Genomic DNA, 17,418 nt, shown 5'->3' with positions numbered 1-17,418 from the left:
CTTTCTTTCAATGCCAGTATTCACCCGGTGTTGTGTTGGTCGGGGAGGCGGAATGTCAGGAATGGCCCAAAAAGGAAGAGCTAATGTAATGTAGGGCAATGAATTGGCAGCTCCCAAAGCTGCCTATTCCAATAGCAGCCATCGCCCCTCACAGTGACCAACTCCCAGGGACAGGCAGGACTATCAATGGCCCTTCACCCAGTAGATAAATCAGGTCGCCAAGAGGAGGATCGAGGCTGTACTTTTCTGATGTCAAAATGAACTGGAGGGTGGCTGTCAGTGTAACCCCGCCTTCTCCCCCCCACCCCCACAGGTGTGTTTAACTGGCTGGAAATCTGTTTAACTCTCAGTGTCGCTGACTCCTGCCCTTGGTCCTGTTTACCTCGTCATGGCTGCTCTTGATGTGCTTCTCTCAGAGGACAGCCTGGTCTGTGGGATATGTTTGGAACTGTTCAGGGATCCCGTCACAATCCCGTGCGGACACAGTTTCTGTCTGGGATGTATTCAGAGCTGCTGGGATCGAGTCACGGATGCCGGAGCCCACAGCTGTCCTCAGTGCCGCCAGGGATTCACTCCCAGACCTCGGCTTCTCAGGAGCCTCGTCCTGTGTAAAGTCGTCGAGGACTTTGCCTCGTCCAGGGGGAGCTTTGCTGAAGGCCCTGTTGCTGGCCCAGGCACTGTGGCCTGTGATTTCTGCAGCCACACCAAGCTACAGGCAGCACAGTCCTGCCTGGTGTGTCTGGCTTCTTACTGTGGATTCCACCTGAAGCCTCACCGGGAGAACGCGGCGTTCCAGCACCACAGCCTGACCCAGCCGCTCAAGGACCTGAGCCAGAGACGGTGCCCGGCCCATGGAAAAGCTCTCGACTTGTTCTGCAGAACAAACCAGACCTTCATCTGCTCAGTGTGTACGACAAAGGAACACAGGAACCACGAGACAGTCACGCTGGAGGAGGAGGGGGCTGACAGAAAGGTAAGCTCACTGCTAGAGGTTCTCCCATTGTGTATCACTTCACAGAAAGGAAATGGTCCAAAGTCTAGGTCGACACATAGGGTTGCTTTTACATAGGAACAGGAGGAGGCCATTCAGGCCCTCGAGTCTGTTAGATCACAGCTGATCTGTATCTTAACTCCACCTACCCGCCTTGGTACCCATACCTATCAAAAACCGATCAATCTCAGTTTTTTAAAATTTTCAAATGACCCCCAGCCTCAACAGCTTTTTGGGGGAGAGAGTTCCAGATTTCCACTACCCTTTGTGTGAAGAAGTGCTTCCTGACATCGCCACTGAACGGCCTGGCTCTAATTTTAAGGTTCTGCCCCTTGTTCTGGACTCGCCCACCAGTGGAAATAGTTTCTCTCTTGATCGACCCGATCAACTCCTTTAATCATCTTAAACGCCTCGATCAGATCACCCCTTAATCCTCTATACTCAGGGGAATACCAGCCTAGTCTGTGTAACCTGTCCTCATAATTTAACCCTTTTAGCCCCGGGATCATTCTGGTGAATCTGTGTGGCTCCCCCTCCGAGGCCTATCCTTCCTGAGGGGCGGGGCCCAGGACTGGACACAGGGTCCAGATGGGGTCTGACCAGAGCTTTATATAACTGAAGCATCACTGCCTCCCCTTTGTATTCCAGCCTCGAGATAAAGGCCAACATTCCATTCGCCATTTTAATTATTTTTTGTTCCTGTCCACCAGTTTTTAGTGATTTCTATCCAGGGACCCCTAACTCTCTCCGCTCCTCCACAGTTCCCAGCTCCTCACCATTTAGAAAATACTCTGATCTCTTTCTTAGGTCCAAAGTTGATGATCTCACACTTCCCCACGTTGAACTCTATCTGCCACAGTTTTGCCCACTCACTGACTCGATCAATGTCCCTTTGCAACTTTCTGCTCCCATCGACACTCCTTACTGTGCCTCCTAACTTAGTGTCATCAGCAAACGTGGATATACGGCTCTCTATTCCTTTATCCAAGTCATTTATAAATAGTGAAAAGCTGAGGCCCCAGTACAGATCCCTGGGGGACACCACTCCTCACATCCTGCCAACGGGGGTACACACCCATTATTCCTACACCGTCTCCTCACCAATTCCCTACCCAGGTCAAAACATTGCCTCCAATTCCACGCACTCTCGTTTTTGTTAACCATCTCTAGTGTGGAACTTTATCAAATTCCTTCTGGAAGGCCATATAAACAACATCCATAGATACTTCCTTATCTACCACGTTAGTGACCTCCTCAAAAATTTAACTAAATTAATCAGACACGATTTACCCTTTACAAATCCATGCTGGCTCTCTCTGATCAGCTCGTATTTGTCCAATTTCTCAGTCACTCTGTCCCTAATAACAGATTCTAGTAACTTCCGCACAACTGACATTAGACTAACATCTATAATTTCCTAGTTTATTCCTACTGGAGGCTTAATGTGTGGATATTGAACGAGGATAGGATCAGAATGGGCTGTGATGCTGCCCAGGGTGCAATAGCCGCCCATCATACCCTATAGAATCAGAGAAAGTTACAGCACGGAAGGAGGCCATTTCGGCCCATCGTGTCCGCGCCGGCCAACAAAGAGCGATCCAGTCTAATCCCACTTCCCAGCTCTTGGTCCGTAGCCCTGCAGGTTACAGCATCCCAAGTGCACATCCAAGTACTTTTTAAATGTGGTTAGGGTTCCTGCCTCTACCACCCTTTCAGGCAGTGAGTTCCAGACCCCCACAACCCTCTGGGTGAAGAAATTTCCCCTCAAATCCCCTCTAAACCTTCCCCCAATTACTTTAAATCTGTGCCCCCTGGTTTTTGACCCCTCTGCTAAGGGAAATAGGTCCTTTCTATCCACTTTATCTATGCCCCTCATAATTTTATACATCTCAATAAAGTCTCCCCTCAGCCTCCTCTGTTCCAAGGAAAACAGACCCAGCCTATCCAGTCTTTTCTCATAGCTAAGATTCTCTACTCCCAGCAACATCCTTGTAAATCTCCTCTGTACCCTCTCTAGTGCAATCACATCTTTCCTGTAATGTGGTGACCAGAACTGCACGCAGTACTCTAGCTGAGGCCTAACTAGTGTTTTATACAGTTGAAGCATAACCCCCCTGCTCTTGTATTCTATGCCACGGCTAATAAAGGCAAGCATTCCGTATGCCTTCTTAACCACCTTATCTACCTGGCCTGCTACCTTCAGGGATCTGTGGACATGCACTCCAAGGTCTCTGTTCCTCTACACTACTCCGTGTCCTACCATTTAATGTGTATTCCCTTTCCTTGTTAGCCCTCCCCAAATGCATTACCTCACACTTCTCCGGATTGAATTCCATTTGCCACTGTTCTGCCCACCTGACCAATTTATTGATATCTTCCTGCAGTCTACAGCTTCCTTCTTCAGTATCAACCACACAGCCGATTTTAGTATCATCTGCAAACTTCTTAATCATACCCCCTATATTCAAGTCTAGATCATTGATATATACCACAAAAAGCAAGGGACCCAGTACTGAGCCCTGCGGAACCCCACTGGAAACAGCCTTCCAGTCACAAAAACACCCATCAACCATTACCCTCTGCTTCCTGTCTCCGAGCCAGTTTTGAATCCAACTTGACACTTTGCCCTGGATCCCATGGGCTTTTAACTTCGTGACCAGTCTACCATGTGGAACCTTATCAAAAGCCTTGCTAAAGTCCATATACACTACATCAAATGCACTACCCTCATCTACCCTCCTTGTTACCTCCTCAAAAACTTCAATCAAGTTTGTCAGACACGACCTTCCCTTAACAAATCCATGCTGACTATCCTTGATTAATCCGTGTCTTTCTAAATGAAGATTTATCCTGTCCTTCAGAATTCTTTCCAATAATTTTCCCACCACCGAGGTTAGGCTGACTGGCCTGTAATTACTCGGTCTATCCTTTTCTCCCTTTTTAAACAAGGGTACCACATTAGCAGTCCTCCAGTCCTCCGGCACCACACCTGAAGCCAGAGAGGATTGAAAAATGATGGTCAGGGCCTCTGCTATTTCCTCTTTTGCTTTGCTTAACAGCCTGGGATACATTTCATCCGGGCCTGGGGATTTATCCACTTTTAAAGCTGCTAAACTCCTTAATACTTCCCCTCTCACTATGTTTATTTCATCTAATATTTCACACTCCTCCCCAGATAGCAATGTCTGCTTCGCCCCTCTCCTTTGTGAAAACAGACGCAAAGTATTCATTAAGAACCTATCGATGTCTCCTGCCTCCACACACACATTACCCTTATGATCTCTAATAGGCCCTACCCTTTCTTTAGTTATCCTCTTACTCTTAATATAGTTATAAAACATCTTTGAGTTTCCCTTGATTTTACTTGCCAAGAATTTTTCATGCTCTCTCTTTGCTTTCCTGATATCCTTTTCAATTGCACCCCTGCACTTTCTGTACTCCTCTGAAGATTCTGGAGTATTTAGCCCTCGGTATCTGTCATACGCCTCCCTTTTTTTCTTTATCCTACCCTGTATGTCCCTAGACATCCAGGGGGCTCTAGGTTTGTTAGTGCCACCTTTTTTCTTTAAGGGCACATATTTGGTCTGAACCCTCCGGATCTCCTCCTTGAATGCCTCCCACTGCTCTGACACTGATTTACCTTCAAGTAGCTGTTTCCAGTCCACTATGGCTAAATCCCCTCTGAGCTTAGCAAAATTTGTCCTTTTCCATAACTACCTTAAATCTAACAGAATTATGGTCAGTAGCACCAAAATGCTCCCCCACTGATACACCTTCTACCTGCCCAGCTTCATTCCCTAAAGCTAAGTCCAGAACTGCCCCCTCCCTTGTTGGACTTGCTACATACTAGCTAAAAAAAGTTCTCCTGGATGCATTTTAGGAATTCTGCACCCTCTATACCCTTCACACTAATTTTATCCCAGTTAATATTGGGGTAGTTGAAATCCCCTCCTATTACTGCCCTATCTGGGCTCACCATGAAGAATGGCCCCTTGGAAGCGAGTGCCCGGTGCCTGTGGACCCTGTACCCGACTATCAGTCAGTGCCATCAGCAGAGAGGGTATTATTAGAGGGAAATACAAAGGACAAGCATTACAAGGCATTTTCAGGGCTCCGGGGAAAGGGCAGGGGAGCGGGACTAGCTGAGGTGCTCTTGCAGAGAGTCTGCACGGGCTCGACGGGCCGAATGGCCTCCTACTGCGCTGTAACCATTCTATGATTCTGAGTGAGTTCATTTTAACTCATGTAGCAAATTTGTACAGACCAGTTTGTGTGTTCAGTGTCAGACCCATCCTCCTGGGGGAGTGAGCTGCTTCCGGTTGAAATACTGTATACATTTTGGGAATGGTTGGACCCGAGAATGTGTGAATATTAGTAGCTATCAGTGGGGGCCATCAACGATGCTCTCGACGGGACCATCTGTCGAATCAGTGAAATAACTGGAAACTAGATGCTGTGATGGGGGAAGTGTAGAATACCTTTAGATGGGAGAGCAACAATGGGTTCATTGTATCTATCTTGTGACAGAACAGCAACAAGTATCCAAGCAGTGTTAGCTGATCATGGATGCCCTTGTCATAGACCCCCCTCGCTGCAGAGTAGCGTTCCACACAACAGTCCCCCTAACAGCAGCAAGACACGAGGAAATCCGCAAATGTTGGAACTACATGGCAGGTCAGTCAGCATGTACTAGAGAAAGGAACAGTCCGTGTAAATGGCCTCTGCCCAAAATATTAACCAGGGTTTTCTCTTTCAGATGCTAACTGACCTGTTGTGTTTCCAGGCAGCCCTGGGAACTGGGACCTTGGGATGGGAGAGGGTGCATTTGTTGGTTCTTGTTGATGATTCACGATTAACTTAATGGACTTTTCTACCTTCAAGAAACAACTTCTCCAAAAAGAAGGTGAAGTGGAAGCACAGATACAGAGAACTCTGGCTGAGATTAGACTCCTGCAGCAAACCGTTGACTCAACCATGGTGAGTAGGCCCTTGAACCTTGAGATACAACAGTTGTCTGTGGTGCATGTGGTTAGACTGACATTGCCCCCATCTCTTATTGGCCCCGAAATTTGGGTCTCCACGGGTGAGTACGCACGGGGTACTCACGCGTAGGCCCAACGAAAGTGCCGGTTTCGTGCATGCACTGCGCATGCGCGGGAAACCAGAACTTCCGTTCCCCTGAAAGCAGGGGTTCAGAGGTCGAACGCGTGCACCGGTGAGGCAGCGCGTGCGCATCGAACTTATGTTTTTTTCCCAGGTTTTTCTGGGAGGCTAAGTCTCCAGGAGTTACACATGTAAAAAGCAGGCGCAAGGCCTGCTTTTAACAAGGTAAGTGGTGAATTAATTTAAATTAATATATTTTTTCCACAGGTTTATTATTTTTAAATACTTTAAAGAAAGGTAAGTTTATTTTTAGCCCCGTTAGAAAATGTAATTAATTTTTTCAAAAATTTAAATTATTGTTTAAAATAGTTATTTTTAAAATGTGTTTTTTAAAAATGTATGTTACGTTTTAGTGATGTTTTGGGGCTTATAGTATTTATAGGTTTGACAGCTCTTCCTGTCAATTTTATGAATGGGCATTTCCCTGCTACCATTGGCTCTCCATGGCCCACGTGATCCCAGGGGACGCATCGAACTAACTGCGCCCCTGGGATACGCAAGCACTGTGCGCCGGCAGTTGGAGCAGGCCCAGGATCGGAATCCCATGCGGGCCCACAGCTCAACGGCCGGCGCGCTAGGTAAGTGCAGGTCGGAGGCTTACACCCGCGGGAAGCCTCCGACCCGAATTCCTGGGCCATTGTAAAATTCTCACTTGTTTTCAAATCCCTCCATGGCCTCACCCCTCCCCATCTCTGTAACCTCCTCCAGCCCCACAACCCTCCGAGATATCTGCGCTCCTCTAATTCTGGCCTGTTGAGCATCCCTGATTTTAATTGCTCTATTGGGGGTCGTGCCTTCAGCTGCCAAAGTCCTAAGCTCTGGAATTCCCTCCCTAAACCTCTCCGCCTCTGCCTCTCTCTCCTCCTTTAAAGCCTTCCTTAAAGCCTACCTCTTTGATTAAGCTTTTGGTCATCAGCCCTAATATCCCTGTGTATGGCTCAGTGTCAAATTTTGTTTGATAATGCTCCTGTGAAGCACCTTGAGACGTTTTACTGTTAAAGGCGCTATATAAATACAAGTTGTTGTTGTTGTCCCCTCTCATTCCCTGTTAGAGCTCTTCACTCAAAGTGAGATGTGAAATCAGCGGCACATTCTCTGCAATGACTGAAGCCGTCAAGGAAGCTGGGGGAGAAGTGATTGGATTGGTAGAGAGCGCAGTGCGAGCGGCACTGAGCCAGGCCGACAGTAACCGCAGCCGATTAGAACAGAAATGTGGTGAGCTGAGAGAGAGAGAGCAGCGACTGAAAACCCTGGCAAACAGCAATGATCATGTGACGTTGGTGCAGGTAATGAATACTCCGGAGCGATAAATACTGAATCCATTCCTAGTCATTCATCAATCCAGCAAGCAAATGTATTGATTCAGATCTTACAGGATAAACGTGATAGCAGCATTGTGACAACACCCATTGTGTGTTCCCAATAACAAGAGATAAACACGGAGTGAGCAAGCTCCCTGTTGGCTCAGTGAGTTTATCCAGAGGGTACCTGAGTCATACAGACCAGGACACACAGACTCTGATCCCCGCTCGGTGCAGAGTCAGCCAGCATCAGCTAGGCAGCAGTAAGAGGCTTCAATGGTCAGAGAGAGGGGACAATGTCTAGGCTTCTGCACCAGACTCTTTCTAGAAGTGTCTGTGTTTGATGCAAGGTGAGGGACAGGGGCCTGTCGACCGGACTGCAGCCTTTGACACAGTCGAGCGCTCCATCCTCTTCCAACACTTTTCTCCACTGCCTGGCTCACTGGGACTGCCCACCTGGTTCCACTCTCACCAATCAATCATAGCCAGAGAATCACCTCCAGTGGATTCTCTTCCCGCCCCCGCACTGTTACCTCTGGAGTTCCTCAAGGTTCTGTCCTTGGCCCCTCCTATTTCTCATCTACATGTTGCCCCTTGGCGAATCATCCAGACAATGGGTGAGACAACATGTGTCCCGACAAGACAACACCCGCTCTGCTTCTCCGTCACCTCTCTCGCCCCTCCACTGTCTCAGTGTTTTCAGACTGCTTCTCCAACATCCCGTATTGGATGAGCCACAATTTACTCCAATTAAACATTGGGAAGACTGAAGCCATTATCTTTACCCCCACCACAAAATTAAGCTCATCCAAAACTCTGCTGCCCGTATCTTAACTCGCATCAAGTCCTGCTCACCCCTGTGCTTGCTGACCTAGATTGGCTCCAGGTCCCAGACACCAGGAGCGGGCAGTGTGTCCCAGACACCAGGAGCGGGCAGTGTGTCCCGGACACCAGGAGCGGGCAGCGTGTCCCGGACACCAGGAGCGGGCAGTGTGTCCCGGACACCAGGAGCGGGCAGCGTGTCCCAGACACCAGGAGCGGGCAGCGTGTCCCGGACACCAGGAGCGGGCAGTGTGTCCCGGACACCAGGAGCGGGCAGCGGGTCCCAGACACCAGGAGCGGGCAGTGTGTCCCAGACACCAGAAGCGGGCAGTGTGTCCCAGACACCAGGAGCGGGCAGTGTGTCCCAGACACCAGGAGCGGGCAGTGTGTCCCAGACACCAGGAGCGGGCAGTGTGTCCCAGACACCAGGTGCGGGCAGCGTGTCCCGGACACCAGGAGCGGGCAGTGTGTCCCAGACACCAGGAGCGGGCAGCGTGTCCCAGACACCAGGAGCGGGCAGCGTGTCCCAGACACCAGGAGCGGGCAGCGCGTCCCAGACACCAGGAGCGGGCAGCGTGTCCCAGACACCAGGAGCGGGCAGCGTGTCCCAGACACCAGGAGCGGGCAGCGTGTCCCAGACACCAGGAGTGGGCAGCGTGTCCCAGACACCAGGAGCGGGCAGCGTGTCCCAGACACCAGGAGCGGGCAGTGTGTCCCAGACACCAGGAGCGGGCAGTGTGTCTGTGATTCTCGCTCTGCTATATTTTGAATGCGCTGTTCTGTTTTATTTCCTGTCAGGAATCTTGTTCTTTGAACGCTCCATTGCAGACTCCCGATATCCCACCATTCCGCTCCGATGTTGATGCCAAGCTCGCCTGTGCCAGTAAAGCAGTGGCCGACCTTTCAGCGCTGGTTACAGGGTATCTGAGAGCGGCTGTCAGGCAACTGAAAAACAACAAAATAACAGGTCAGTCAGTTAGTTCAGCTCTTAGTAATGTGACAGAAAACTTCATATTATTGATTTTGTACAAATTGTGGTACATTTTTGTTAATAATCCACTGTGATGTCACAACTTTACAAGCCTAGAAAATGTTTTTTTTGCAATATTAAGAATGTTTACCACTTAACATTTGCCCTCGACACCTCTGTAACTGTGACCAGGATGCATCATCGCTCCTGGTGCTCTCGGCAGCCTCTGCAAGGTCAAGTATCTTTCTCCAACACCGCTCCTCGGTGGGACTGCCCTCGCCTGGATTCACTCTCACCTATCTGATCATAGCCAGAGGATCGCCTGCAAAGGCTCCTGTTCCAGCCCCCGCACCGTTACCTCTAAAGTCCCCGAAGGAAATACCTTGGCCTCCACCTCCTCATCCACATCCTAATCCTTGGCAAGATGGTGTCAGCTTCCACATGTACGCGGATGACACCCAGCTCTACCTCGCCACCTCCTCTCCCCACCCCTACACTCTTTGTGTGCTGTTGCACTGCTTGTCTGACATTCAGTCTTGGATGAGCTGCAATTTCCTCCAGTTAAACATTAGGAAGACCAAAGCTTTCACCTTTGGCTCACATAGAAACATAGAAGATAGGAGCAGGAGTAGGCCATTCGGCCCCTTGAGCCTGCTCCGCCATTCAATGCGATCATGGCTGATCATCCAAATTCAGTACCCGGTCCCTGCTTTCTCCCCATATCCCTTTAGCCTTAAGAAATATATCCAACTCCTTCTTGAATGTATTTAATGTATTGGCCTCTACTGCCTTCTGTGGTAGAGAATTCCACAGGTTCACCACTCTCTGGGTGAAGAAATTCCTCCTCATCTCTGTCCTAAATGGCCTACCCCTTATCCTTAGACTGTGACCCCTGGTTCTGGACTCCCCGACCATTGGGAACATCCTTCCTGCATCTAGTCTGTCCAGTCCTGTCAGAATTTTATAAGTTTCAATGAGATCCCTTCTCATTCTTCTAAACTCCAGCGAGTACAAGCCCAATCGTCCCAATCTCTCCTCATACGTCATTGCTGCCATCCCAGGTATCAGCCTGCTGAATCTTCGCTGAACTCTGTAGTGTATGTAACCTGTACCACCTTAAGAGGATACCTTAAGGTGATGGACTACTTTCTGATGGCTCCTGTACATTGTAGTACCGGTGGTGACCACACCGGTATATAAACCCTGTGGAGCAAAGTGTATTTCAGTTCAGCCCTGACCCTCAGTTACTAAAGACCTGTTTAAGTATTCTGTAGTCTGTGTCCAGTTATTCAGCATAATTACATTTGAAAGCACAGACTCAACAAACTCCTTCCATAATAAACTCCATCCCCTCGCCACCAATTCCACCCCCTTTTCCAGGCACAACCTCAGGCTGAACCAGACCGTTCACAACCTCAGTTGAGCTTCCAGCCCCACACCCTCTCCATCACAAAGACCGCCTACTTCCACCTTCATAACATCAGACACATCTGTCCCAACCTCAGCCCACCTGCTGCTAAATCCCTAATCCATGTTACCTCCAGACTTGACTATTCCTACTCTCCCTACCGGCCTCCAATCGTCCACCCTCTGTTCATCCAAAACTCTGCTGCCCGTGTCCTAACTCACACCCAGTCCGGTTCACCCATCACCCGCTGTGCTCACTGCCCCGTGTCCTAACTCACACCCAGTCCCGTTCACCCATCACCCCCTGTGCTCACTGCCCCGTGTCCTAACTCACACCCAGTCCCGTTCACCCATCACCCCCTGTGCTCACTGCCCCGTGTCCTAACTCACACCCAGTCCGGTTCACCCATCACCCCCTGTGCTCACTGCCCAGTGTCCTAACTCACACCAAGTCCCGTTCACCCATCACCCCCTGTGCTCACTGCCCCGTGTCCTAATTCACACCCAGTCCGGTTCACCCATCACCCGCTGTGCTCACTGCCCAGTGTCCTAACTCACACCCAGTCCCATTCACCCATTACCCCGTGCTCACTGCCCCGTGTCCTAACTCACACCCAGTCCGGTTCACCCATCACCCCCTGTGCTCACTGCCCCGTGTCCTAACTCACACCCAGTCCGGTTCACCCATCACCCCCTGTGCTCACTGCCCCGTGTCCTAACTCACACCCAGTCCCATTCACCCATCACCCCCTGTGCTCACTGCCCCATGTCCTAACTCACACCCAGTCCCGTTCACCCATCATCCCGTGCTCACTGCCCCGTGTCCTAACTCACACCCAGTCCCATTCACCCATCACCCCCTGTGCTCACTGCCCCATGTCCTAACTCACACCCAGTCCCGTTCACCCATCACCCCGTGCTCACTGCCCCGTGTCCCAACTCACACCCAGTCCCGTTCACCCATTACCCCCTGTGCTCAGTGCCCCTTGTCTTAACTCACACCCAGTCCCGTTCACCCATCACCCCCTGTGCTCACTGCCCCGTGTCCTAACTCACACCCAGTCCCGTTCACCCATCACCCCCTGTGCTCACTGCCCCGTGTCCTAACTCACACCCAGTCCCGTTCACCCATCACCCCCTGTGCTCACTGCCCCGTGTCCTAACTCACACCCAGTCCCGTTCACCCATCACCCCCTGTGCTCACTGCCCCGTGTCATAACTCACACCCAGTCCCATTCACCCATCAACCCCTGTGCTCACTGCCCCATGTCCTAACTTACACCCAGTCCCGTTCACCCATCACCCCCTGTGCTCACTGCCCCGTGTCCTAACTCACACCCAGTCCCGTTCACCCATCACCCCCTGTGCTCACTGCCCCGTGTCCTAACTCACACTCAGTCCCGTTCACCCATCACCCCCTGTGCTCACTGCCCCGTGTCCTAACTCACACCCAGTCCCATTCACCCATCACCCCCTGTGCTCACTGCCCCATGTCCTAACTCACACCCAGTCCCATTCACCCATCACCCCGTGCTCACTGCCCCGTGTCCTAACTCACACCCAGTCCCGTTCACCCATTACCCCCTGTGCTCAGTGCCCCTTGTCTTAACTCACACCCAGTCCCATTCACCCATCACCCCCTGTGCTCACTGCCCCGTGTCCTAACTCACACCCAGTCCCGTTCACCCATCACCCCCTGTGCTCACTGCCCCGTGTCCTAACTCACACCCAGTCCCGTTCACCCATCACCCCCTGTGCTCACTGCCCCGTGTCCTAACTCACACCCAGTCCCGTTCACCCATCACCCCCTGTGCTCACTGCCCCGTGTCATAACTCACACCCAGTCCCATTCACCCATCACCCCCTGTGCTCACTGCCCCATGTCCTAACTTACACCCAGTCCCGTTCACCCATCACCCCCTGTGCTCACTGCCCCGTGTCCTAACTCGCACCAAGTCCCGTTCACCCATCACCCCCTGTGCTCACTGCCCCGTGTCCTAACTTGCACCCAGTCCCGTTCACCCATCACCCCCTGTGCTAACTGCCCTGTGCCCTAACTCACACCCAGTCCCATTCACTCATCACCCCCTGTGCTCACTGCCCCATGTCCGAACTCACACCCAGTCCCGTTCACCCATGACCCCCTGTGCTCACTGCCCCGTGTCCTAACTCACACCCAGTCCCTTTCACCGATCACCCCCTGTGCTCACTGCCCCATGTCCGAACTCGCACCCAGTCCTGTTCACCCATCACCCCCTGTGCTCACTGCCCCGTGTCCTAACTCACACCCAGTCCCTTTCACCGATCACCCCCTGTGCTCACTGCCCCGTGTCCTAACTCACACCCAGTCCCGTTCACCCATCACCCCCTGTGCTCACTGCCCCGTGTCCTAACTCACACCCAGTCCCGTTCACCCATCAGCCCCTGTGCTCACTGCCCCGTGTCCTAAGTCACACCCAGTCCCGTTCACCCATCACCCTCTGTGCTCACTGCCCCGTGTGCTAACTCACACCCAGTCCCGTTCACCCATCACCCCCTGTGCTCACTGCCCCGTGTCCTAATTCACACCCAGTCCCATTCACTCATCACCCCCTGTGCTCACTGCCCCATGTCCAAACTCACACCCAGTCCCGTTCACCCATCACCCCCTGTGCTCACTGCCCCGTGTCCTAACTCACACCCAGTCCCGTTCACCCATCAGCCCCTGTGCTCACTGCCTCGTGTCCTAACTCACACCCAGTCCCGTTCACCCATCGCCCCCTGTGCTCACTGCCCCGTGTCCTAACTCGCACCCAGTCCCGTTCACCCATCACCCTCTGTGCTCACTGCCCCGTGTTCTAACTCACATCCAATCCCGTTCACCCATTACCCCCTGTGCTGACTGCCCCGTGTCCTAACTCGCACCCAGTCCCGTTCACCGATCACCCCCTGTGCTCACTGCCTCGTGTCCTAACTCGCACCCAGACCCGTTCACCCATCACCCCCTGTGCTCACTGCCCCATGTCCTAACTCACACCCAGTCCCGTTCACCCATCACCCCCTGTGCTCACTGCCCCGTGTCATAACTCACACCCAGTCCCATTCACCCATCACCCCCTGTGCTCACTGCCCCATGTCCTAACTTACACCCAGTCCCGTTCACCCATCACCCCCTGTGCTCACTGCCCCGTGTCCTAACTCGCACCAAGTCCCGTTCACCCATCACCCCCTGTGCTCACTGCCCCGTGTCCTAACTTGCACCCAGTCCCGTTCACCCATCACCCCCTGTGCTAACTGCCCTGTGCCCTAACTCACACCCAGTCCCATTCACTCATCACCCCCTGTGCTCACTGCCCCATGTCCGAACTCACACCCAGTCCCGTTCACCCATGACCCCCTGTGCTCACTGCCCCGTGTCCTAACTCGCACCCAGTCCTGTTCACCCATCACCCCTTGTGCTCACTGCCCCGTGTCCTAACTCACACCCAGTCCCTTTCACCGATCACCCCCTGTGCTCACTGCCCCGTGTCCTAAGTCACACCCAGTCCCGTTCACCCATCACCCCCTGTGCTCACTGCCCCGTGTCCTAACTCACACCCAGTCCCGTTCACCCATCAGCCCCTGTGCTCACTGCCCCGTCTCCTAAGTCACACCCAGTCCCGTTCACCCATCACCCTCTGTGCTCACTGCTCCGTGTCCTAACTCACACCCAGTCCCGTTCACCCATCACCCCCTGTGCTCACTGCCCCATGTCCAAACTCACACCCAGTCCCGTTCACCCATCACCCCCTGTGCTCACTGCCCCGTGTCCTAACTCACACCCAGTCCCGTTCACCCATCAGCCCCTGTGCTCACTGCCTCGTGTCCTAACTCACACCCAGTCCCGTTCACCCATCGCCCCCTGTGCTCACTGCCCTGTGTCCTAACTCACACCCAGTCCCGTTCACCCATCACCCTCTGTGCTCACTGCCCCGTGTTCTAACTCACACCCAATCCCGTTCACCCATCACCCCCTGTGCTGACTGCCCCGTGTCCTAACTCGCACCCAGTCCCGTTCACCGATCACCCCCTGTGCTCACTGCCTCGTGTCCTAACTCGCACCCAGACCCGTTCACCCATCACCCCCTGTGCTCACTGCCCCGTGTCCTAACTCACACCCAGTCCCGTTCACCCATCACCCCCTGTGCTCACTGCCCCGTGTCCTAACTGACACCCAGTCCCGTTCACCCATCACCACCTGTGCTCACTGCCCCGTGTCCTAACTCACACCCAGTCCCGTTCACCCATCAGCCCCTGTGCTCACTGCCCCGTGTCCTAACTCACACCCAGTCCCGTTCGCCCCTCACCCTGTGCTCACTGCCCCGTGTCCTAACTCACACCCAGTCCCGTTCACCCATCACCCCCTGTGCTCACTGCCCCGTGTCCTAACTCGCACCCAGTCCCATTCACCCATCATCCACTGTGCTCACTGCCCTGTGTCCTAACTCACACCCAGTCCCGTTCACCCATCACCCCCTGTGCTCACTGCCCCGTGTACTAACTCACACCCAGTCCCGTTCACCCATCACCCCCTGTGCTCACTGCCCTGTGTCCTAACTCACACCCAGTCCCGTTCACCCATCACCCCCTGTGCTCACTGACCCGTGTCCTAACTCACACCGAGTCCCGTTCACCCATCATCCCGTGCTCACTGCCCCGTGTCCTAACTCACACCCAGTCCCGTTCACCCATCACCCCCTGTGCTCACTGCCCCGTGTCCTAAGTCACACCCAGTCCCGTTCACCCATCACCCTCTGTGCTCACTGCCCCGTATCCTAACTCACACCCAGTCCCGTTCACCCATCACCCCCTGTGCTCACTTCCCCGTGTCCTAATTCACACCCAGTCCCATTCACTCATCACCCCCTGTGCTCACTGCCCCATGTCCAAACTCACACCCAGTCCCGTTCACCCATCACCCCCTGTGCTCACTGCCCCGTGTCCTAACTCACACCCAGTCCCGTTCACCCATCAGCCCCTGTGCTCACTGCCTCGTGTCCTAACTCGCACCCAGTCCCGTTCACCCATCGCCCCCTGTGCTCACAGCCCCGTGTCCTAACTCGCACCCAGTCCCGTTCACCCATCACCTGCTGTGCTCACTGCCCCGTGTCCTAACTCACACCCAGTCCCGTTCACCCATCGCCCCCTGTGCTCACAGCCCCGTGTCCTAACTCGCACCCAGTCCCGTTCACCCATCACCCTCTGTGCTCACTGCCCCGTGTTCTAACTCACATCCAATCCCGATCACCCATCACCCCCTGTGCTGACTGCCCCGTGTCCTAACTCGCACCCAGTCCCGTTCACCGATCACCCCCTGTGCTCACTGCCTCGTGTCCTAACTCGCACCCAGACCCGTTCACCCATCACCCCCTGTGCTCACTGCCCCGTGTCCTAACTCGCACCCAGTCCCGTTCACCCATCACCCCCTGTGCTCACTGCCCCGTGTCCTAACTCACACCCAGTCCCGTTCACCCATCACCCCGTGCTCACTGCCCCGTGTCCTAACTCACACCCAGTCCCGTTCACCCATCACCCCCTGTGCTCACTGCCCTGTGTCCTAACTCACACCCAGTCCCGTTCACCCATCGCCCCCTGTGCTCACTGCCCCGTGTCCTAACTCGCACCCAGTCCCGTTCACCCATCACCCCCTGTGCTCACTACCCCATGTCCTAACTCACACCCAGTCCCGTTCACCCATCGCCCCCTGTGCTCACTGCCCCGTGTCCTAACTCGCACCCAGTCCCGTTCACCCATCACCCCCTGTGCTCACTGCCCCGTGTCCTAACTCACACCCAGTCCCGTTCACCCATCACCCCCTGTGCTCACTGCCCCGTGTCCTAACTCACACCCAGTCCCGTTCACCCATCACCCCCTGTGCTCACTGCCCCGTGTCCTAACTCACACCCAGTCCCGTTCACCCATCACCCCCTGTGCACACTGCCCCGTGTCCTAACTCACACCCAGTCCCGTTCACCCATCACCCCCTGTGCTCACTGCCCCGTTTCCTAACTCACACCCAGTCCCGTTCACCCATCACCCCCTGTGCTCACTGCCCCGTGTCCTAACTCACACCCAGTCCCGTTCACCCATCACCCCCTGGGCTGACAGCCCCGTGTCCTAACTCACACCCAGTCCCGTTCACCCATCACCCCCTGTGCTCACTGCCCCGTGTCCTAACTCACACCCAGTCCCGTTCACCCATCACCCCCTGTGCTCACTGCCCCGTGTCCTAACTCACACCCAGTCTAGTTCACCCATCACCCCCTGTGCTCACTGCCCCGTGTCCTAACTCACACCCAGTCCCGTTCACCCATCGCCCCCTGTGCTCACTGCCCCGTGTCCTAACTCGCACCCAGTCCCGTTCACCCATCACCCCCTGTGCTCACTGCCCCGTGTCCTAACTCACACCCAGCCCCATTCACCCATCACCCCCTGTGCTCACTGCCCCGTGTCCTAACTCACACCCAGTCCAGTTCACCCATCACCCCCTGCGCTCACTGCCCCATTGATGCGCTATCAATTACTCATAAAAGACAGAGTTAGAAGAGTAACTGAAGGCTTTTATTAACAACAGAATGGAGGTCTGCCTCGAGTGGTCGACCGGTCCAGGATACAAAGGGCTGGGGAGCAATCACCTTTATACTAGGACCTGTGGGAGGAGTCAGCCGAGGCATGTCCAGGCATGTACACAGTGGAATACAAACAGGACAAACAGGAATACAAACAGTGGTTTACCACATTCACCC

The 17,418-nt window shown here is 53.6% G+C and overlaps 1 protein-coding gene across 1 annotated transcript; it reads left to right on the top strand.

The window, feature by feature from the left end:
- Nucleotides 1–388: 388 nt before the first annotated feature.
- Nucleotides 389–9,660, top strand: LOC147102569 (uncharacterized). The gene is made up of 6 exons (XM_085964080.1): nucleotides 389–973; nucleotides 5,873–5,968; nucleotides 7,207–7,430; nucleotides 8,331–8,985; nucleotides 9,076–9,244; nucleotides 9,440–9,660. The coding sequence occupies exons 1-6, from the start codon at nucleotides 389–391 to the stop codon at nucleotides 9,658–9,660; spliced, it is 1,950 nt and encodes a 649-aa protein (XP_085820206.1).
- The last annotated feature ends 7,758 nt before the right edge of the window (nucleotides 9,661–17,418 follow it).

Source organism: Somniosus microcephalus, chromosome 21, assembly GCF_052327205.1.
Source record: "Somniosus microcephalus isolate GS21.2 chromosome 21, FLI_Smic_1.0, whole genome shotgun sequence".
Classification (NCBI taxonomy): domain Eukaryota; kingdom Metazoa; phylum Chordata; class Chondrichthyes; order Squaliformes; family Somniosidae; genus Somniosus; species Somniosus microcephalus.
Note: the sequence above shows the minus strand (reverse complement) of the source record. Positions and strands in the feature narration are given on the sequence as shown.